The sequence below is a fragment of the Tetrao urogallus genome (assembly GCF_951394365.1).
Source record: "Tetrao urogallus genome assembly, chromosome: 2".
Lineage (NCBI taxonomy): Eukaryota > Metazoa > Chordata > Aves > Galliformes > Phasianidae > Tetrao > Tetrao urogallus.
In genome coordinates this window covers 34,921,095-34,944,337 of record NC_136814.1, presented here as the reverse complement: position 1 = coordinate 34,944,337, position 23,243 = coordinate 34,921,095, and the positions used below count along the sequence as shown (strand labels likewise).

The 23,243-nt window shown below is 36.4% G+C and overlaps 1 protein-coding gene across 2 annotated transcripts in view; it reads right to left on the bottom strand.

Annotated features, from left to right (window-relative positions):
• Positions 1 to 23,243, bottom strand: part of PLD5 (phospholipase D family member 5) — a gene marked incomplete at both ends in the record, with an annotated part of 156,907 nt that overhangs the window by 54,732 nt on the left and 78,932 nt on the right. For both annotated transcript variants that reach the window (XM_079550721.1, XM_079550722.1), the window contains 2 exons: positions 1,389 to 1,503; positions 8,298 to 8,466. In XM_079550721.1, the coding sequence (XP_079406847.1) occupies positions 1,389 to 1,503; positions 8,298 to 8,466 (284 nt within the window). The remainder of the gene's footprint in view (positions 1 to 1,388; positions 1,504 to 8,297; positions 8,467 to 23,243) is intronic.

The following is a 23,243-nucleotide window of genomic DNA, read 5'->3' as shown; positions in this document are numbered from 1 at the left end:
ATTTATATTTTTACATTTGATATTCTAAATAAATTATAACTAAAATATCAATTGTGAGGTACACCAATATAACTGTACAGGTCCTACCCTTAATTGCATTTGACCCTGTGCAGTTTGGGACACCAAATCACAGGTGAATTAAATGACTTTTTTAAAGAAGTTTCATTGGTGTTGATATTAGAATAGACATCTATTTTTCAACACATCAGAAATATATGATTCCTTATTTCACAGATGTCTGTCAAAGCTGATGTAGCCTCAGTTGTTATCAAAGAATCAGTATCACCTTTAGTCACGCAGCAAAAGTAATCAAAGTCCTGGAACAGGTAAAGTCATGAAGTGACAAGTCTCCACAAAGATCACATTGAAATAACGCATCAGTCTTCAAAAAACATGTCTTCAAAAAATATGCCAGTCTTGATCAAAAGGCAGTCCACTATATGAAACAGGACTTCCACTAGTAATTTTTTGTGTTACTTTCCCAGTCGGGAGATTATAAGGAACTTAAACAAAGATTAATTACACTTGGAAAAGGATGTTCTTTATTCTTTATTGTGCAACGACATGTTATGTTACGGTGCTGGCACAAGTAGTAAACACTTAACTTGATTTGTTTTTTAGAATTCCCTTTCTGATCGATATATTAAAGTAACCTGTCTCAAAAATGATGATTATCAGGATATATAGATTACCTATTCCTTTTAAAATTTATCCTACCATTAAAATCATACTTTTATCAGGATATTTCAATAATTAAGGTATTTTTATTCAAGAGAAATGTGTGTGAGGTTGTCAAAATTCTTAAGAGATCCTGATTTCTTTTAGCATTTCTTAAATCGTCTTCAATTTTATTATTTTTTTTAGACAGTTTTACATAAAGGAAGTTTAGTCATGTAGCCTCATTGTGTGCCTCCTCTTTGAACAGGGATTTTGAATTTCAAAACAATCCTTAGGGAAGTAGGCACGCACATAACACAGAAACTGGTGGCAGTTGGCTAAATCTGACTAAAAGTATTTCCTGTGCTTCAGAATCATCAGTAGCATAGGCATGTTTTAATAAATTATTTTGCTTTAAAGAGAAAACTACCTTGTCCCATAGGGTATAACAGCAATTTCTCAGGTAACACTGCCTACCATTAGTATGGCTATAGTGCATTTAAACGCCTATGTAAACACCTTTTTAACCAGTGCAAATGGCAAATATCTACTCCAGCCACAGTAAGAGTTTCAGATTTTTTATAACTATGAATCAAAGAAAACTCCAGGCTCATAGGATAACACTGCTCAACAGTAGTTTGCAGTTCACATGTCATCTGAGTCTGCATTTGAAATCAAATGAACATTACATAGCAGCCAGTGGCATAACAACATAAAGACGTTGGTCTTACCCTTTGATTTCAAGTCGTTTAATACTTTTGATTCCACAGGCAGTATGTCGCTCACTAGTTTTATCTCAATATTTCGGGATGCCAGTTCAAGCAATTTTTCAAAAAGACGTTGACCCTGGCAAGAACAGTAAAGGAAAGCAAAAGTGATGAAGCACTGAATTGTTTAAATAGCACATCATCAAATAAAAGATTCATGTCATATGCATACCTAGTACAACAGGGGAGTAACTTCCTAAATATGGTTAAAGCTACGCTGAAGGTTAGCAAGTTACTGTTCCGAAGGCCAATCTTGCCTTCTGCTTTTCCCAGGCTATGCAATATCACCGATGACGACAAGCAACACGGGAAGAGAAGTGCCTAATTCTTGATGCTGCATGAATGTATTTTTATATTGGGTTTCTTTTAACCAATTATTTTATGTTAAATCAGGATGAAAAGTGCATGGAAAAGACTTCATCACACATTTTTGTATTGATTGAGTATTCGTTGTTTTTTTGAGTGGTTCCAACTATAGTGCAAAAAACTTTTGTGTAGTCACATGCTCATATTTAGAAGAGCTATACCAGACAGAAAGACAATAATCTACATTTATCTTATGTAATTTTCCCTGCTATTATGCATTCTTTTTACTATGTAAGCCCTATTTCTAAAAAAGAACACAAAAAGGGAACCTCATACATGTTACAGAAACGGAGATTAAGGCAATTAAGGCAATTGTTTCCCATGAAAAATAAAAATCTCCAATCAAGTCATACTTTTCCATGTCCAAAAAAAAGAAAAAAAAAAAAAGTTCTACTTCTTCTTACTTATGCAGAGTAAATGTTTAATTTTTAGGTTCAATATTTATTTAAAGGAAAACTCTTGGTTAGAATCACATAGCTACATGACAAAAATAAAATATCCTATGTGCCACTATGGTGCTGTGTTGCTACGGTCACAGAGTTGGAGCTTCTTTCCTTGTTGCCATTCAAGCTTACTTCAGCAGAGACTAGTTACAATTATCAGCATCATACACAAAAAATTTGGGTCTAATCAGTTGAAAAAGTGTCTATTCTACCTACGTAGCTCAATAAATTCAGTATAATGTTAGCACCGAGGTAAAATCTTGCACATCAAGTTATTATGCCAGTTTTCAATCGAACAGGTAGAAGACAGAGTCTTGCACAGGACTGGGTTAGAGAATTTCTGTACAACACCACAAACTGTTACTCTAAAATTCTTAAAAGGATCACTCTATTCTACTAAAACAGCCGCTGCAAAAGCAGTTTCTGATGAAGGAATGTGACGTAAAATGGACTAACAAAAACTCGTTCAGAAGCCCTCTTTCCTCACCACACCATGAAACAGCAGCGAGTGGGATGCCTCTTTGCCCTGTGATGCCCAATTGAGCCTTGCTGGGATTTCAGCAGTCATAGAAAGTAGCTCTTCATTTGTCTACAGTACAGACATTTCCTAAGATTCACTTCCAAATGTATATGGCAAAATAAAAATACCCAGCCTCCTGAAAACTAGCTTTCCCAAAATTACAGAGCAGCCAGAGGCTGCAACGGAAACACAGATCTGCTGTTAGTGCCTGTCTGATGGCTCAAATCCACAGCATAGCTCCCTGCTCATCCCAGGGCTTCCAGGAATTTAGCAGTCAACAAGACGCTGCAGCAATGAAAGCAAGAGAACATAACAATAAAAGCATGCTCTACATGAAGATCCGAATACTTATTAGACTCAGCACTTTTGAGATGACTAGGTGTTCCTGTTTGGAAGAAATAGCACCCACATTTTATCTCACAAGCCTAAAAGCCTTTGTTGAGCTGCTATGCAAATCAGACATTCCCATTAGTCACAAAGCTGAAAAGATCTTTCTCATCTTTTTAGTTTAATTTATTCGTGAAGGATGTTAGTTGGAAGGATTTATTTATTAAAGAAGGCAGATGTTACCAGAGTTAAGAATTAAAGAGATAACAGTGTGCAGGGGTTGGGTGCTGCATACAGAATTATGTAGCAGCTCCAATGAAACGCTTGGGCAGCAGCACATCGCTACTGAGCAGCATTCCTTGGTGCCCTGAGTCCCCCAGAAGGTCTCTCCTGTAATTGCTGCAGACTAGTGCTGCTAGACTGCAATCAAATTTGGGGTCCACAATGAACTGCACTGTTTCCAGCCCGTACCTTGACCTGTTTTACCTGATCTTAGCATGTGCTGATCTGTCCAATGCACCCTGCCTATCTCTTACAGGCTACTCTGACAGTTGAGTGGCCCACACAAGGGGTGAATACATCATTTGGAGTGATCCAATTAAGACATCTTCTCTGAAAATACATCTGTTTTCCCATCAGGAACATCAGAAGCTATGTGTCTATCATGTCCTTTTTTGTCCAGATATGTTCATACATAGTGAAACTTCAAATTGATAAAAACATAAAAACATCTCTAGCAATTGTTACAGAGCCATAAAGTGTGGCTGGCTAAGGCTAGGACTGCACTAACTACAAACATCTGTATTTACACACAAATACAAAAAAATATCATCCAGCATCAAAACTGGAAATAAGTCCTTCTGTCACATCTCTTGCTACATAATTTCTCACCAGATATTAGTACTCTCACCAAGGCCTAAGTCTAGGCATTCTAAACAACTATGAGAAATACACAAGTTGTTTTTTTAAAAACTATATGTATTCTAGTAAAGTAGGATATAAGAAAGTATTTCTCATTGTTGAAGTACCTGGCCTTCTTTTCCCATTAATATTAATTTGAAACTCGGTTTCTATACTTTCTGACATGTTCACTTGCAATTTTACTGTTTTGTTCTATGAAAAAGAAAAGAGACAGGACAGAAGGTCTGAAGATTTTTGTCACTGCTGTCAGCACATTTGAAATGCTTCTGTTAAATACAAACCCTCATACTGTCATATAGACCACACTTTCTCTGTGAGACAATACGGGGCTGCTGTGCCACTACATGACAGCAATCTGAATCACTCTTATACAGTTAGATTGTGAGGACTGAGAAATAGTAACAAGCCAAGTGCCACGGAAATGCAGCACACTACCTATCACTCTATTTGCATTTTAGCAGACAACATTAAGAAAACAGCTCTCCTGGTAAAATATTATCTTACATTTTCACAACACTGTATCAGAAAATCTACTGAAAAAGACAAAATAAGTTGTAAAAAGTATATATCAAATGAACAAACAGCTTTAGGCTACCATCCATCTCAAACATCAGTCCCAACTATCCATGCCACAGCAAGCTGGTGAATGAAATTAAAAAAAAAAAAGTTACAGCTACCAAAAAGCTCCGAAATTCCCCACAAAGAAGTTTCTTAACTCTTCCTAGGCAGACTGATTCCAGCCTGATGATTTCCTTTGCTTACTGTTACCTTTGTCAGCCTGCATTCCTCATTAAATAAAACAGGGAAGATAAAAACCACAAAATGCATTTACTGAAGTTTTCTAAAAGTGAATTACTGTTCCTTCAAAAGCTTAGGTATCTACAATTTAGACAATGCTTAACTTTTTATTTCAACAGAAATAAAACCATTTACTTCCAGAATTTTCTTCTGAATTTATTCTACATAGTTCTACTTACAGTTTTAAAAAGTTGCCCTACCATCAGTTGTTAAGGCGATCTGCAAAACATCACTGACAAGCACAGCATGCTGGCAGAAACCAATACAGTAAGAAAATAACCCTAAATTTAACTGCTGCTACTTAATGCAAAACGGAGAAACTCAAAATGCTCTCCTTGTGTTTTTCTAGCAAAATAGCCAGTGTAGACTCCAACCAACTTTTAGAAGTTCAGAGTCCAAAAAAATGCTTTCACTATAAAAACTTTCTCTTTTTTATTTCTGTGTCTCATTTTGTATCAGCAGTATCAGGGAAATGCCACCATCTGGCAGGGAGAGATGGCTTTGGAAGTATTAGTGTACAGAAAGAAAATACACTGAAATTTCTGTAGCTGGCGGTAGCCAATTTCTGCTGGCAGCTGCTAGGTTTACAGATGTTCTCATCCTCTTTGTACTTATTAATGTTTTTTAATAATTGTAAAGGACGGATAACTAATCTCTGGCACTAACATTTGTTCTATCAAACAAATCACGTAAGACCCTTGTATGACACCTGTCTGCAAATGACACACAGTGATTTCATTACCAAGCTGGACATCTGACTTAAACATAAGATATTCAGGTGGAGTGGGAGACTTCTCCCATCAAGCCATCCAAGAACAGCACAACAGGTAGGGAAATAGAGATGAAGTCAGAACCACGTGGTTTTTGTATGATCACTGTAAAAGCCAGACCACTGATCATCTTAGAATACTCCAAATATCCATCCAGGGGGACATGTGCCATACTTATGGCAATATCAATATACCAAAATAGAATTGATGCTTACTTGTTAAAATGAAATTTGCGAGGAAAGACTTACTGAAACTATGTAAGGTCACAGTAAATTAATGTTTCTAAATGTTAGAAGACTCAGAGGAAACCAACTGTGAAAACAATTAACTGTGAATATAAAATTGCAGAATTTACTGCTCTTTTTCTTCAAGATGTGTTTTGGACTTGTATATACATATGCACATAGATTCACGTGTGCCCATAAATACACATACACAAAGAACATGGCTAGTTCCTGCAGTTAAGGAAAGGCAATCTAGCCTACTCAGCTATTCTCCTCCAAAAATCAATGTCTCTTAAACTGGTCATGCAAAGAAACTTGCTTTGTAATACATCTTACAGTTTTCATTTTGTGAATGGTAATACAGCAGGACGTGAGTCCCTAAAGAAAATGGTTATGTTCTCAGTTTCTGATAAAAGCAGCATCATTTAGGGAACAACTAAAACTTCCTCAACTATAACCACTGCAGTACCTAGAAGTTTTGCAGCAGTCCCTGCATAATATTTCTGTTATGTGAGGATAAATTTCCCCAAATCCAAATTTGTAAAGACCCGAGGACATCTGACTTTTGAACATTACCGGATTACAATTACTGAAGCTTCACTGTCATTTCTCTTTCATCTTACGACCTTAAAAAGCAGATGCAATGATACAGATTTCCTTCCCTATTTTTCACTCACTAAGCTTTGTACACACTCTCTAGGGCAGCAATTTGCTAAGAATCCCTGCCTCTTTGTCAATTTCTTTAGCAATTAGATTGGCCAATAGCAGCACAGTGTTTAAGGATGAATAGACAAGCTTGACAAAAAAAATCTATCAGCTGTTCAGCCCACACTGCTGTACAATTGAGGGAATGACTGGAATATTAATCATATTTTAAACAGAAGTAATTACTTTTGTAAGGCTACTATGTATTCTAAATAGAAAACTAAAATAGAATATTACTAAAAAATATGCTACATTTTTTTATGGCTTAAACAGTGCATTTAAGGATGAAGAAGCAAATCCACTTATGTGTCTCTTCTTCCTTTTTCCTGTTCTGACACTCAGCAACATCTTACAGTTCTTTTGCATGAAAATATGGAACAGTGAATGGAATTGATGCTCAACTACTGAAATCCCAATTTCCAGTTTGCTATTTTTATTCTCTGCTTGGGATTTGTTAGGCTCTGCTGGTTTTGAAGTGAATGACACGTTGAATTTTTTCAGACAAAATGTTTTTTAAAAGACTCATGCACATACCAATTCATGCACATCTTGAAAACATCTAAGGCATTCTCTGTGAATTCATCTGCTTGAATGACAGAACATGGGTTTGAAGTTTCTTAGGCAATGAATTTAAATAAAGCTTAGCTACATAATTACATTGTGAAAAGCCTCAATATTTTGATATTCAATGAATTTATTCAAGAACTCTACACCAATATTTGTAAGCATTATAAAAGGAAGGGTTTGTGCTAAATTTTCTATTTGAATGCTCAGCTCAAGCTTTCACTTGTTTAAATGGACATAGAGTAGATTTTGAAGAAAGCGAATGTATGCCCTTCAGCTAGGCAACAGCCTCTCTAAAAAGAAGTACCATTCAGTTCACCATTTGAAAACACAGGCAGTTTGAAGCACCATCTTTGGTTGCTGACAATACCAGTCACTGTCCACCATTTAGCATAAGGCATTTTTTTTACTGCACAGTATCATCCAAACCAGAGAGGAAAGTGAAAAGTTTGTGACATAGTGTAGTATTGTAGATTCCTTATATTTACTCTACTGTGATTTTAACTGAATTCCATTCCAGCTGAGTGGCTTTTTCCAGCAAACAATCCATTATGAAAAAAGATACTCTCAGCTCATCATTTCTTTGATATCTTAGTTTGACAGGGTAACACTAAGTGGAAATCTGCCCTTTCCCCATTTTCTAAGGTGACTGCTATCAAGAATAATATATTTGTTGGCACAGCATCACTGTAATGCATATTTGTCTCATTTGGTGATTTATGATTTTTCCTACTGTACTTTATTGCACAAGCCCTAACTCATTACCCTTCAGATTCATTTTGAAAAGATATTAAGAATCATCTGATACATTTGCTATCAGATAATTTGTAAGTGTAATTTTACACATCAATTTGGCTGTAGAACTAATCCACATAATTACTCTTTTACCTGATCATTTGCACCAAATAGAAAATAAGTACATAGTTTTATGGATATTCCCAAATTATGATGTGTTTGAATAGTTACAATTTTGCAAGTTTCTTAAGATTATACAATGATATCCTTTCCTAAGATGGAAGTGATATGAATGTGTTGAGTGTGTTCTCTAGTCCACTGTGCCACCACTCTCATAAAACTAATATCCTGACAGGACAATCCTCATAAGAAAATGTTTGTTTGCTTTTAAACTACCCAAACAAATAGGTTTGCTACAGAGAAGGGCTGCAGCTCTAAGCAATTCACAAACAACAAAAACAGATTGTTAAAGTCCCATCTTTCTTTAGTCTAGAACATACCTGGCATGCTGATGGATGACTGTGATTGAGGTCCCACTGGGAAGATACTATGTCAACAGACTTTTCAGCCATATTAAGCAAATTCATCCAGCCTTGGAAAAGAGACAAGTGGGATGGTGCACTGTCTGAATAGTTGATCCCTTCAGGAATATTTTCCACAAGAGCAACCCTGAGAATAGATAAGGAAAAAGTAACCACTTAACATGAGCGCTTTTCTTTATAAAAAAATCTCCAATTGTAAAAAAATGCCAGGTTTGGGCCTGTGGTTCAATATCAGTTCCCAGAATCTCTCAGCAGTCAGTTATCCTACAACTCATTCTGAAGTTGCCAACTGCCATGCTCTTCACTTCCCAAAACAATAAAACATGGAGATGACCTAATGCTAAGGCAATAAAGCAATTTAAGCTTTTAAAGCCCTGAAACATCAGCTTAAACACAGAAAAGCTTAATTCTTATGACATGATGGAACCAGTCCATAAGGAGAAGATGGGAAGCATAAAACAATCTCTTAATTTTTTGCAATGCTTCATCCTTGCATTTAATGTCTCTTTTCTCTAAGCAGTGTGGTAATGTGCATACTCTCTGATATTCTCTTACTTTGCTTTACAGCTGACATTTTATTATTAAAAAAAAAAAGTGTCTACATAGGAATTTTCCCTTTCCAGTTGCTCTAAGCTGCCTAGTTGTGCTGTTGTTTTTTTGTTTGTTTGTTTTACCTACATAGGACTTTGACTAGGATCCTGTGGATAAGGAAAGGAGAATGATTATGCTTTTTTTTTTTTTTTTTTTAATTTCCTGTTCTTTTTGAAAGACTCTTTACGGTCAATATTATTTAAAATGCTTGCAGGTTACATACATTCATATGCATCCAAGAAGCTAAACAAACTTCATAGTAAACTGACAGTTTCAAATATGCCTCTCTATTTCAAGGAAATTTTGTTTCAATCAGCATGCTTGACTTCCTTAAATTACAGCAGGTAAGGCTCCTCGCTTCACTCAGTAGAAGAACATTGAAAGTAATCAAAAGTGAGAAGTGTGTCTTTAGGTAAACAGATAAAATTATCAACTTACACAAGTTGCACTTCTTAAAGTGCCTCTTCTAATGCAACTCAAACAAATTAGATTTAGGAAAGCTGTAACAAGGGCTCCGTTTCATTGCAATCAAGTATAACAAGTATTTCCAAGACTGTTTCTACACTACGTCTTATCCTAATTATCAACTCTGGCAATATAAATAAAATTTTCAATGTTTTGTTTTGTTAGTAAATAATCAATACAGATATCTAATATGAAAGAGAAGTGGGCACTTTCTGCCCATGAAAATAAAGAATAGTTCTGTATCTTCTATTACTGAAATTCATCCCACACTGTTACATGGGAAATTTTACAGCTATTTCAGAAAATCTAACATGTTTGTGAAGCTAAGACATAAGAAGACTGAAGTTTAGTACTCTTTAATTCTAGGGGGAAGGATGGGTGAAGTATTGTGAGAATGTGGTTATTATCATATGCTTGTTTTTCCTGCCTGGCAAAAACAAGCCAACACCAAACTAACAAAAAAACAGGTGCAGCTCTTCCTTTCATTAGCTTCAAATGTTCTCTTATTCCATCAAACAACTCAAACAACATATATATTGCTGAACTACAATTACTGACGAGACACTCCACAGCATAGTTGAACATACAACATTACTGATGATAAACATTACATTTAACAGCATTACAGTAACATAATGGTAACATCAACAAATTAACGGTAACAGGTTAAAAATACAACATGCTTTTTAATGTCTTCAAGTATACTCTATTCTAAAATATTCTAACTTCCCCTTTCATAAACTTTCAGAATAACTGTCCTCTAAAAATAAACTACCCTTTTGTGCCTATTAGCAATGCTATACTTTAAAAAATAAACTATTTTAGACCAACACCCAAGGTTTATACATACATTTCTGCTGCATCTAATATTCTTACATAACTTATTAAAACTTTATATGGATCCCTTAGAAATCTAGTTTGCCTCTTTTGGAATAGTTAACATTGCTAAAGTTAACACTGCTAAAAGCCCCAATAAAATTAAAAGCTTTCAGAGTCCCAGAGCTCTTCTAGAACAACAAAGATACTCATCTACTATCTAAAGAGAGAGAAAACAAGGCACAGGAGCTAAAATGATTTCTACAAGGGCATTATAAAGGAAAACCAACAACAACAATCGAGTAGCAAAGATGCTAAATTAATCCATGTCCTTTAGGGCCTCTTCCATTGTCCACCCAATCACACATGAATACAAGAAAAAATTACTTTAAATTTTCTCCAAAGACATTTTACATATCAAGTGATTATTCCAAAAATAATCCATCAAATTTTGTTCTGATTTAGCAAAAATTTAAAAGTGCACATCATTTCTTAATAAAAGATGTGACCAAAATTTCTCAGCATTGCCTGACACTCAGTGATTTATGTAAGCAAATAGACAAGAGCCCACAAAATATCTAACAGGATCAAATAAGTCCTATAAGATTATTCCTATTTGATTCCTTGATAAGAATCAAATAAGATCACTTCCAGTGACTTGCAGAGGTATTTCCTATAGACTGTACTGGCATGCTGCCTCACTGCAGAGCATTCAATTCTCCCCATCTTTGTTGATTTGCAATTTGACAAAAAAGGTAAGACTGTTACAGAATCACAGGGAATCATCTCGTTCATCCCTCAAAGCTGGGTCAACTTCAGCAGGTTGTCCAGGCAGGTTTTGAATAGTTTAAGTACTTCCAAGATCAAGAAACTTAACATTATTTTCGAGATTAGGCCCATATTCTGCCATATTGACTTGACCTCATTAGGTGTGAAATAAGAGAAAACACTACAGTATGATGTGTATACATTCTATACCCAGGTTCCACAAGCAGCTGGTAGCAATTCCACAGAACGTAATATAAATATTGCTGTGGATGTCGGCCTCTACTTTACATACACATTTGAGTACTGATACCATGAAAATATGAAAAAAAGTTGAGCTTTTTCTCTCATTCCACAGGTTAAAACCATTTACCTATTCATAGAAAGCACTATGGCAAATTTGCTAGGCAGAAGGAAATTCATCCCTTCCTTCAAAGGGCCTCTGTCTGATGCTAGGTGCTTGCTTCTTGGTAAATAGCTTGCCTTGACTTTTGGACTGGATTTGCTCTTTAGAAAGAGATCAGCTTCCAGTTTTTCAGTCTGCAATTCAACACACTGCAGCACTAGGGCTAGCTGAGGGACTTGACTGTGCAGGTCTTGTCATTCAGTTCAGTATCTGTTCCTATACTTCATAATCTTTTTTTTTAAGCAAGTTAAAAGTACTTTGTGTTCTTTGGCAGACAAAAGATTTAATCTATCTAGGGCAATAGTTAAAATGTTGTCCTCAGAGTTCAGACACTTCCTTTTGATAATGAACTGATTATGCTAAACAAGAAAAAAAAACACAAAAACCAACAACCCAACCTGTAACCAAATAACCACAACACATCCCGGTGCCCATTCAAAAAATTCAACACCAAGCTCAGAAGTAAAAAAAAAAAAAAAAAACAAAAAACAACCAACCAAACAAAAAAAAACAATTGAACAAAAAAATAAACAAGTAAACCACCAACCCACTTTGTAAAGTTATATTTGTCTTCACAATCTTCCCTCCTCCTTGGGCACAGAAGCAAAGTTCCTGTGCTTAGTCAAGAAGAGTTTTATTTAACTTCCATCATAAAAATTTGAGTTCAAAATCTTCAATTCCATCAATAAAAACTGAACTTAGATCTATTTTGTTCCAATATGACCCACAAAGTGCTTTTTTGAACGTATAACAAAAATTTCCAAGAGAGAAGGTCATTTGCAGCCCTCAAGGAACATCAAACCTGGTGACATCATTTAGTCTGCAAAAGTGGCATATTGTCAAAGCAAAACAGAATAAACGTAGCATGGTGATTAAAATAGACTTTACTATGCACAAAAGTCATTAGCAGACAACCTTACACCCGCTAGATATCTTTCTGACTTCTTGCAGGATATCTTTCCCTGACTTCTTGGTGCTTTATTTATTTCAGCTGACTAACGCCAACATAACCTAGTCCCTTCAGTAATACAGCTGAATGTTCTCAAAATGACTTCTAGCTGACTGAGAAACCTGAATGTATATGATTTCTGTGATGTCATGGAGAGAAGGGTCAGAGCTGAGATTCAGGCTCCTCTAAGTGAACAGAAACGTGGGAATTAGTATAGTAGTATTTAATGCCTACAAAGAAGCAGAACTTGACCTCTATAATAAGTCACTTCTGAGTTCAGCCACATGACTCACATTCAGAAATTAAAATTGAATTCTGTCCCATGCTGAGGATTCTCCTTTTTCTCTGACAATCCGTAGGACAGAAAACAAGACTCATTTCTGATCTCATATGTTATTTTCTTCTTTTCAAAAGGAAATGGTTTAGGATCTGAGTTAATTAGAGTAGAAAGAGCACCAGCACAGCAAAAATAGGCAGAAGCTATATGCTTGCTGCTTCAATAAGTTTAGTATATTAACAAATATTTATAGTTTTACTTAAAATGAGCTCCAGTTAGTCTCTATCTAGAGTCATACAGAAGAGAACATCCAGGTCTAAAGCACCTGAGTTACAGCTGAATTTACACATTAAAGGAAAGAAGTTTAAAAACACACTCAACTATTTATATGAGATAATAAAGAAATGAAAGATAGAGCATGTTGTTGTCTGAAGGCTTCTATAATTGAGACGGGAAAAGAATAAAATAAACAAAATAAAGGAAAGGAGAATGAGTCACGCCCTTAAATCAAGGACCTAGGTAAACATATCCACACATGTAACCTCTATTGCTCTCTTAATCCAGAAGCTCCAGAACCAACAAATCCTCCCTGGAGGACCAAAACTCCTCACAGAATTTCAGCTCCCCTTAGGTTATACCTCTGCAGTCTTAATATCCATTCAAAACCCACTATCTTTCTGACACCACTCCTTTCAGCTGAGGTTTCACTAGATCACCTTCATGCAATTTACTCTACGTTGAATCAACCCTGTCACAGTTCTTCCTCATAGCTACTCAGCTGTAACATTGGTCAAGACCATCTTTCTTCTCTTTAGCTCAACAGAAGAACAGCTGCAGTTCTTATTTCTGGAAGGGAATAAGAAATATCCTAGAAAAAGTATAACTACTATTTCAAAATCACACAGAACAAACACTCTCAGAGAAGAAGCGTCCTAAAAAATACATAAAACTGAAGGAGGTGTTGGCACAGTTTATCAATACATTTGGCTGTTCCATTACAGTTAGTGGTAAGGACTTGGAAGGGCAGCTTAAGAGGAGTCTTTAATTTAGATCTGCACTAAACACAGACGTGCTCAGATTTCTTGTGTTAAAGATTCTGCAAACATACAGCATAGATACAGAGCTTTACCTGAACGTTTCTGAGTACTCAGGAGAGCAGAATAGTGTGATGCTTAAATTAAAAAGCTGCTATAAGTGCTTCCCTAATGAATACACATTTTTTAAATTATATGCAATCAGTGATAAAACACTGCAATGAGCATATTAACACTTCTCACTTTAAGAAATCAAACTGTGCTGGAATTCTAGGGTTCACAACACCAGTCTTTGTTTTAAAGGACTATTCTTCATCTCCTGACTGTCCTCATATTCAGAATCTGGTTGGAAATCACTCTGGAAGATAACAGTAACAACACACAAGATATGAATGTAAAAAGATGAAAAATGATGACAGAGTACATTTAATTAGATGCTCTAATTGTATTTCCTAAATTTTCTTTCCCTACATATATCAACTGCAACTAAGAGGGACACAAGAGCAATGGTTGAACAGTTGATAGTGTGCCTCTGAACAGGACCACCTGACTACCACGTTCCAGCATATAAGGAAATGTTATTTTCAAACAAATGTCCTGTTATATATGAACACAAATCATCTAAGGTTCAAAAAATGTGAACAACTTCTAATTAAATGTATTTTAGGTGATATTTTGGTGTCCTATTTAATTATTTCTCTTGAATGGGAATCCTTTAAGAACTGATGAGCACCATGTCATGAATATCTCAATCCAGCCTGTGTCAGCAGCTCTTGAAGACCCTTTGTTTTGTCTCAGAAATAATCAGAATTGAAATGTAGTACAAATTAAAAACTAACCTTATAGTTCAGAACCCCAAAAAATACTTTTGCTATTCAACATAACTCAAAAATCACAGAATCACAGAATCACAGAATCACAGAATCACCCGGGTTGGAAGGGACCTCAAGGATCATGTAGTTCCAACCCCCCTGCCTAGCAGGGCCACCAAACATACACATTTAGATCAGGTTGCCCAGGACCCCGTCCAACCTGGCCTTGAACACGTCCAAGGACGGGGCATCCACAACCTCCCTGGGCAGCCCGTTCCAGGGCCTAACCACTCTCCTCGTAAAGAACTTCCCCCTAACATCCAACCTAAATCTTCCCTCCTTCAACTTGGATCCATTTCCCCTAGTCCTGCTATTGTCAGCCCTTATGAAGAGTTTACTCCCCTCCTGGGTGTAGGTTCCCTTCAGGTATTGATAGGCTGCAATGAGGTCGCCCCGCAGCCTTCTCTTCTCCAGGCTGAACAAGCCCAACTCCCTCAGCCTGTCCTCATAGGGGAGGTGCTCTAGCCCCCTGATCATCTTAGTCGCCCTCCTCTGGACCCTTTCCAAAATCTCCATGTCTTTCTTGTACTGAGGGCTCCACACCTGGACACAGTACTCCAGATGGGGCCTCACAAGAGCCGAGTAGAGAGGGACAATCACTTCCCTGTCCCTGCTGACCACCCCTCTCCTGATGGAGCCCAGGATCCCATTTGCCTTTCGAGCTGCCAGAGCGCACTGCTGGCTCATGTTGAGTCTCTCGTCCATATTGTCCATAAATGTGCTTGGATTGACTGATAAGGCCAGTAAAGATATAAAAAAACCAGCAGTTAAACCATATCAGTACAACATTCATCTGACTCTTTCCACATACTGATGGGACATTTCAAAATTAATAATCAATATGAAGGGCATAATACTTTGTATTATCCAGCCATGTAATTCTTTGCTTATTGTTATAATTTTGGTTTGCACCCTATTTCAATTGAATAATTCCTACTGATAAGAGAGAATTTTTCAGGACTCAAGTGACTTTTGCTTCACTGAACAATTGCTTGTTTGAAATACTCAAAAATTGTTCTCAAATGCAGCAGTGACACTTCTGTCAAAGAAAACAACATTATCTCTATACACTAATCATCATTCATTTCATCAGAGACTGTAGCTGAATTTCACATATGAGAAAGCACATCAATACAGAGGTCAAATGTTCTGTTCATGGCTTTCTTCATGCATAACAGAGATAAGCCTTGGGAATACATCTAAAATTCATGTAGTGGACACAAACTAAGAGTAGAAATTGCCATCTGTTTCTCATGTATATTTAGGCTTTAAAACATTTTCATTAGGCTATTGTAACAGTATGCACTGTGACAAGAAGTACTAAAATTTGGTTCTGACATACCCCTGCCCTCTTCATGCCTAAAAGATGTTGCAAAACTCTGCAGCACCTTACCGTGTCAGAACAAATTCTATTTAGAGCATGATTTCACAGCAGTGTTTTAAAGACAATGCAGGAAGAAGAGTTTTCATTGTAATGTTACATAAAATTTAAAAAAACAAAAACAAAAACAAACAAACGTATGAAGGATGCCAAGTCAATGTTTGCAAATGACTGACATTTGTCTGGGGTCACAACAACTCAAAAGCTCACATCTGCTCAACAAAATGGCAGGAGAATAAAAATTTCTCGCATGAAGCTTTCTCTAGGACTACCAGAACCTTGCTTTTAATTTCTCGTTTCTTATTATTTCCCCCCCTCAGCTTTTTCTAGATGCACAAACGTTTGTTCCAGTGCATTGTGAAGCATTAAGTGACGGAGAATAAAGAATTTCTCTCATAGCTATGTTTTACACAATGACACGAACTCTCCTCTGGCCAGTGCTCAAAATGCATCACTTTGAATGAACTATTCTCTCTTGGGAGATTTTCTTACCGTGCTCTCAAGAAAACATCAGGAAGCAACCAGAGAGTGGATTCAAAGTCCTTTTGTGGGATCACTAGTCTTCCTAAAGCTAGCTGAGTCCTCCATGCTTCTCCCTCTGCGTTCTTTACACAGAACAGCTTTCTCCATCCATATGCCAAATTTTCTTTTACCATCTTTTGCTTCAGTTCTTCTCCACTTCCATTCCTCTGTGTTCTCCTTTGCCTTGACTCTTTTTTTTTTTTTTTTTTCCTGAGTACTACATGCTAAATTACCTCTTTATTACTCTTTGGTTTGTTCCTTGTAGCTTTCTGCTCATTAAATATCTTCCAGATGAGTTAGTTCCCTGGCAGAAATCAGCTGATATGAAATCTGCAAGGCCATTCTGTATGTATTCTGTTCAGCACCTCCACTACCTCCAATTTGTCTGTGCAGACCGAAAGCTCTTCAGTAGTAGAGTCCCTTGTTACACCAGCATCAGTGGGACCCATCTGCAGAAAAATCCTAGTAATCTCTGCAGTAGAAAAAAGTAATGTGGGTCTATAAAATGTGGTATTTAGGGACAGACTTCTAAGTGTTGATGCTTAAACTGTCATCACTCCTCATATTATTAGAAGAATAATATCTAATTTGGCTTTTTTTTTTTTTTTTTTTTTTTTTTTTTAAGAGGGTTCATGATGATCTTAACAGTTTCCCAGTAACAACAAGCACTGCTCTATCATCTAAGATTTCTGATTATTATTTCTAGTGATAATGATTCTTTGAAAGTTTGGCACAGGTTACTTAGTTGTAATAAACAGGAAAAACAGAACACTTAATTTAGAAGCGTGTTTACCATGTGTATACACAGCTTGCATGGCAATATACCCAGCTATGGGCAATGTTACAGAATTAAGTTCCTATCTGAAATGGATAAGGTTTCCTGGGAAATCGAGCATCCACATCCCTGTTACTTCAGATGTTTTTTTCATATACTTTTATTCCTAAATTATTCAGATGAAGAAAAGATATTGGGACCAGGAAGAGCTTTTACCTCCACTTTTCAAACTGGTGTATTACCTTGCTTCTCTCGTCGGCAGAAATTGTCTCACATTGTATCCTTTACTGCTCTATCCTGTATCTTCAGTAGCCCGGCTTCCACCCTGGAATTCCTCTCCCCTAAGATACCTTCAAGGATGACAATCATTTTCCTTCTTAGCTTTCACTTTCCATGGCCAAGTGTCTTTAGTGCCATTTTATTAAATATGCTTCTAATTCACAGAAGCTCCTTTTTTTGCTTGCAACTACTCAGCATGAGTTCAGCCTTACTGAACACCGATGACAACATTTATACATAGTAATTCAGGTTAAAATTTATCCATACCTTTCAAACTGACATTAATAATTCCTTTGCACTTCTAGATTGAAATTCTAAGCAATTCTGTCTTCTTTTATTACAGTTTCCTATGGAATTACTCACATCAAATATTGTAACAATAGAAAACTCAAGTTAAATTATATTTGGACTACTGCCTAGAAATGACTACAGTCAAACTGTTGATTAAAATGGCACGTATATCCCCATGAGAAATCAAAAGCTATTTAAGATCCCTTATAACCTCACAAATTTGAAAGACTTCTCCCATTCTCAGTCAGAAGAAATGGTATTTTTTATCACCTATATTTATTTTCTGCTTCCAGATCATATATCTTCTGGTTCAAAGTCAATTCTAATGATGTCCACAGGGAAATGCATCTTTAGGAGGCTCTATAATCAGTTGGTGTTTAGTTCACATACCTAGTTAGAAAACTGATTAAAACGGCACTCTGTCATTCCCTGCTTCTTCATGACTGCTAGAATACGTAAAGTTAATAAGTGAAACAAAGAAAAAAGAAGCTAAGAATAAGCAGACATTAAATGCCAGATGAATGCTGAAATGCGAAACAAACTTAAGAAAATGTTTTTAACAACTCTTTTCTGAAACACTTTCTAGCAGAATAGCAGAAAACTACGGTAGCTGTATTTCTCTGAATGTTGCCTCTCATCAAATATATGATGATATTTTATCTTATTTTCAGTTCATCCAAGAACCTGAGCATGATAAGCTCCACAAAAAAAATGAAACATGAGAAATGTTGTCAAGCAGAGAGGACAAAAACAAGGTCAAGGTATAGGAAGTCTTTGAAGAGCAATTCTGAAGAGTTAAATCAATCACTGATAAGAAATTGTAAAATTGTATCATGATGTGGATCTGCAGGAAAAAAAAAAAAAAAAGAACAGAACTAACCCTTAGTGAAAATGCTAAAAAATGCCAAAACAAAGAATCACCTATGCCATACTGAATTCTACGGAAGGCAGACACCCCCCTAAAAGAAGTGAGCACAAAGAACTCTCATAAATGTAAGGAAGAACATCACAGGAAATAAGGAGCTCCAATCTAGACATCAGTAAACAAAACAGCAAACTATCACCAAATAATTCAGGCTTAAAGGAACTCTTGGAGGTCATGTAGTCCAACCTTCTGCTCAACACTGTTCCACCCAGCTCAGCTTGCTTAGCGTCTTGTCTGCTGAAGCATCGAATATCTCCAGGCATGGAGATTCCAAAGCCCCTTCTGGGTGCCTCTTTTGATATTTGACCTCAATATAACATTGAAGTCAAAATTATAGGCTCTAATGACTTTCTTCTTAAATCGAGGACGTGTTGACCTACAAACACCACTCAGCAAAGCATAAAACTCCAAGTAACCTATCCCAAAGAGACCAGGTCCTCATCACAACAGATGAAAAGAATTTTACTTGACTTAATCATGCACTATACTGAGTAAATTAAAAAAAAAATGCAATACAGATGTAAAAACTTGCTTGCTACAGCAAATTAGAGATATGAAAATGGTTTATTAAAGACCTGCAGACCAATACCTGTAAAACATGAAAGCTGGATGCATAAAACCGAAAGTAAAGCTTATTCCAAAGAAAAATCAGTAGGAATACCAACTAGTTAACCAAACATATTTCCTAATAGACTCTAGTTCGGCTACAGTGCTTATAAAAGGATTTTGAAATTTGCTGCTGGAAATCTCTGCATAAACACACGTTTAAGTGTAGGGAAACACTATTAGCTTAATTTATACTAAGTGATTGCATATTTACCTATCTTATCAAGATCCAAAATAGGGGGGAAATTTAGACACTCAAGTTCTTTTTCCCTGCAAAAAATCTCCAAGTGATTTCATTTTTTCCATATCCAGTATTTTCTGCCTTTGTATTTTTTGACTTAACACAAGTACAGGTAGGTTTGTCTAAGCTGCCTGCAGTATCCACACCACCTAAACTACCGTTCTTTCCTTATTCTGATACATAATACTTATCATAAACTATGTGTGATAGCATATAATGGTAAATAACATACCTAGGCTTATAGGAATGTAAGGATTATCTGACAGGTGCACATGGCTAAAATTTTACTTCCCCACTGCAGGACAGAAACATTTGATGAAAAACTCAGCAATACTTTGAGGTTGGAACTGCCAATCTTCTCCGTAGTTCTACCCACTCTAGCATATTTCCTGTGATGACTATTTTAGACATTTAATGAAGTCACTACAGCTAAAGTACTTATTAGATTAAAACTAAGTTCTTTCACTTTACAATCTAGTACTTGCACTTTCAAAACTCCTCTTCCTGCCTAACATTACCGAAGGAGAAAGACATGAGGATTTCAGATCTCCTCTGTTTCCAACAGCAATGAAACCTCAGGGATGAGAAGGCGCAGAGGGCTTTACTTCTGTGTAGCAGTACTCAGTTATAATTGATAACAGATGTGTAAATGTTTCAAAATGTCATCTTCCTCCCCATCTGTCCTCCCAAATCTGGCAAAACCAACAAAAGAAGAAAAAAAAAACCATAAAACCAAAAGCCATAGTTTACTGAAAGCAGAATTTCTATGTTCTACTTCCCTTTAAGCAAACCATGCCAATTAATAGTGATGCTGGGACAGGACAAAAATCCCCCAGTGTGTCTCTGGCCCTTGGCCCAAGTTGTTGTCAATAAACACAATATTTGATCAATGCGATGTGCAGCATCTTCAAAACAAAGCCACAGTTACTGAAATAGGGGCTAGTCTACAAAATTTACATTAATGACAACAGGAATGGGAAAGGAGATAAAATATCAGGTCACCTCTCATATTCACCCGCTGGCAGACAAAGACACCTCACAGAATTGATGATGTTCTTCTTACCCTTTGCATGCCCATTTTTTTTTTTTTTTAATGGAAACTGCATTTTCAAGAATCCCCATGAGTCCCTTGCCTGAGAAGGCAGATGGTGGATTGTGGTGAAGCAAAACAAATTAAACACTAGCCTCCCTGAAGTCAATAATAAAATTCCTAACAGTTCAGTTGGAACAGAACTTAGCTGTAGCTTAATCATTTTAAATAGCATCCAAAAAGCCTATACATAAGGGATTCTACAGTAGTTCACTTCACAAACCCATTAACTGTCTGCTTGATCTCATTAATGCTCAACTTTAGTTAATTCTGGCACAGCGTTTTTTGTATCACATGTGTTTATGCACATAACAAAAAGAATAATCAGTATGTAGATGAACCACAAGTGCTTTAACTTGTGAGACCTAAAAACTGCAAGTTTATAACAGACTAGCTTAAATGGTTATTGGTGATCAAAAGCAGCGTAGGAAGAAGCCATTCAAGCATGCTTAACATGTACTGCAAGTGCCTCCTAACGCCTCAATAATAAAAATTAAACAATAACAACAACAAAATCAAGACACACTCTCCCTTTAGGCTCCTGCTCATTCTGTCGGCCTTATGAACCTCACATTGTTTCTGACCCACAGTTGTCAGATGGCACAAAACACATCCTTACCCTGACCTAGTCCCTTCATATAACAATTGAAGTACCTTTCTGAAAGGGCAGATACAAAGAAAAGTTTACTACCCAGCTCTCGTGCTCTCCATAAAGGCAGCAGGCACCTACTCACCTGGATGTGCTCAGTTTGAGTACATCTGGCAGATCAAGGGTTTCCTAGAGAAACATTCTGACGTGAGACTGATGTTTGCTGAAGGGGAATATGGCTAGAACGTGATAGGAGCCTTACAGAGTATTGCGGGTTTGAGGTAGACTTCTAAAAACGTGGTTAATTTTTCACCTTCAACAGTTTTTTAAAAAATTCATTTTTTATGGATTATTTTCTGTCTTTCAGCTCCCAGTTTCTGCCTAAATTTCACTTTAGAACACAAAGAGAAGTAAAAGTTACAGTGAGGTAAGGTGAGAGGACAGAGCTAGCAAAAGCAATTGAAAGTACTCAAAATAATTTAAAAAAACATCACGATGCTGATAATGACAACATAAGCATATTGCCTGGTCTATTCTAGCTCTAAAATAATTGCACAATGAAGAATTTCCTGGACACAGAGAGCAGCCACAAAATCAAGATTGAAAGACAAAATCAAGACTGAAAGACTGATGGACTTTTAATTTGCTAAACTATATTAAGGTCAGAAATTACTCTTATGCCTGGGGAATATTATAACAATGTTCCAGTAACTTCTTCTAAAGAATTAAGATCCGGTCTTTGCTAAATAGTGTTTCCTCCGCTTTTATGAGTACTACACAGATGAGAAACAAACCACTCAAGACTATTACTTTGACGAGGCAATTTCCATTCTATTGACCCTATTTTTATTAAGCTGTCTTCTGACTTGATTTTTGTGATGAATACTTGCATGATCAATACTTGCTTATGTCACAAATGCATTTCTAAAAGAACTATTTCATATATTAAGTTAGCACCTGGAAATCTATTTTGGATAAGAAAATGTAGTTTAGATAACAACAGAGGAGTTACAGTTATTTAGAGCACACAGGTAAAAAATTTTAAATCATTCTTATTTTTTGGTCTGTATATCCCTCTCTTACCATCCAGTTTCTAATACTAGTAGGGTGAACAGATTCATCATTTCACTTGCTGTACACAACCAGAAAAAATACGGTTTTTAAGACAAGTCTGCTTATAACATCAGATTTTTTTACACCTTATCTAAATACACAGTAAAATAAATGTTAATCTTCAAAATGCATGACTGGAAAATAATTTGGGAAACCCTGGGAGAAGAAACTGAAAGACACCATGATATTCAAAGAGATTCCCTGAGTAGTATGTCTCCTCAAGAGTTTGTTTTCATACATGGGAACAACTACAGAAGGATAAATTCTAACAGACAGTATCAAAAAGAAAAGTAGCACAAGCAGGAGAGGTCTGAAATGAAAGTAACAGCTGTTCAAACAGGCAGAAGGTACGTAAGCAGTTCTTCAGAGGCCAAAGGTATGTTCCCAAAACACCATGCTATATTCAGCCTTTGAAGTTTAGGACAGACTTCTTAGGTACTGATACTTGGAAATGGATTTGGCTGATTCCTGTTACTCCCTTCTGCGTAGTGTTAGTGAAAACAAGCTGAAAGCAGAGATATACGAGATGCAGAGTCAAGATATCAGAACAGTGAACAGCTTGATGCAGTGGGGAACATTCTGCCTGAAAACTGGTTTCAAATATAAATAGCATGCTTTGAACAGAAAATAGACTCCAGACAAAACCAAAATACTGATGGATGACAGAATACTGTGTGGATGGACACAACTGGCACAGACACCAAACATCTCTGATTGTAAATAAGTACATCCATAATAGTACTCCAAAATGAAACAGAATATCCACACTGCAGGGAGCACTGGACTTCATAGTGCAAAAATACTACAAAACCTCAGAATAAACAAATTAAAGCAGTGTGGAAACAATTATGAATTACTTCTGCTATGTATTAAATTCAGTATCAGTGTGTGAATACTAAAAGATATCCCAATAATTT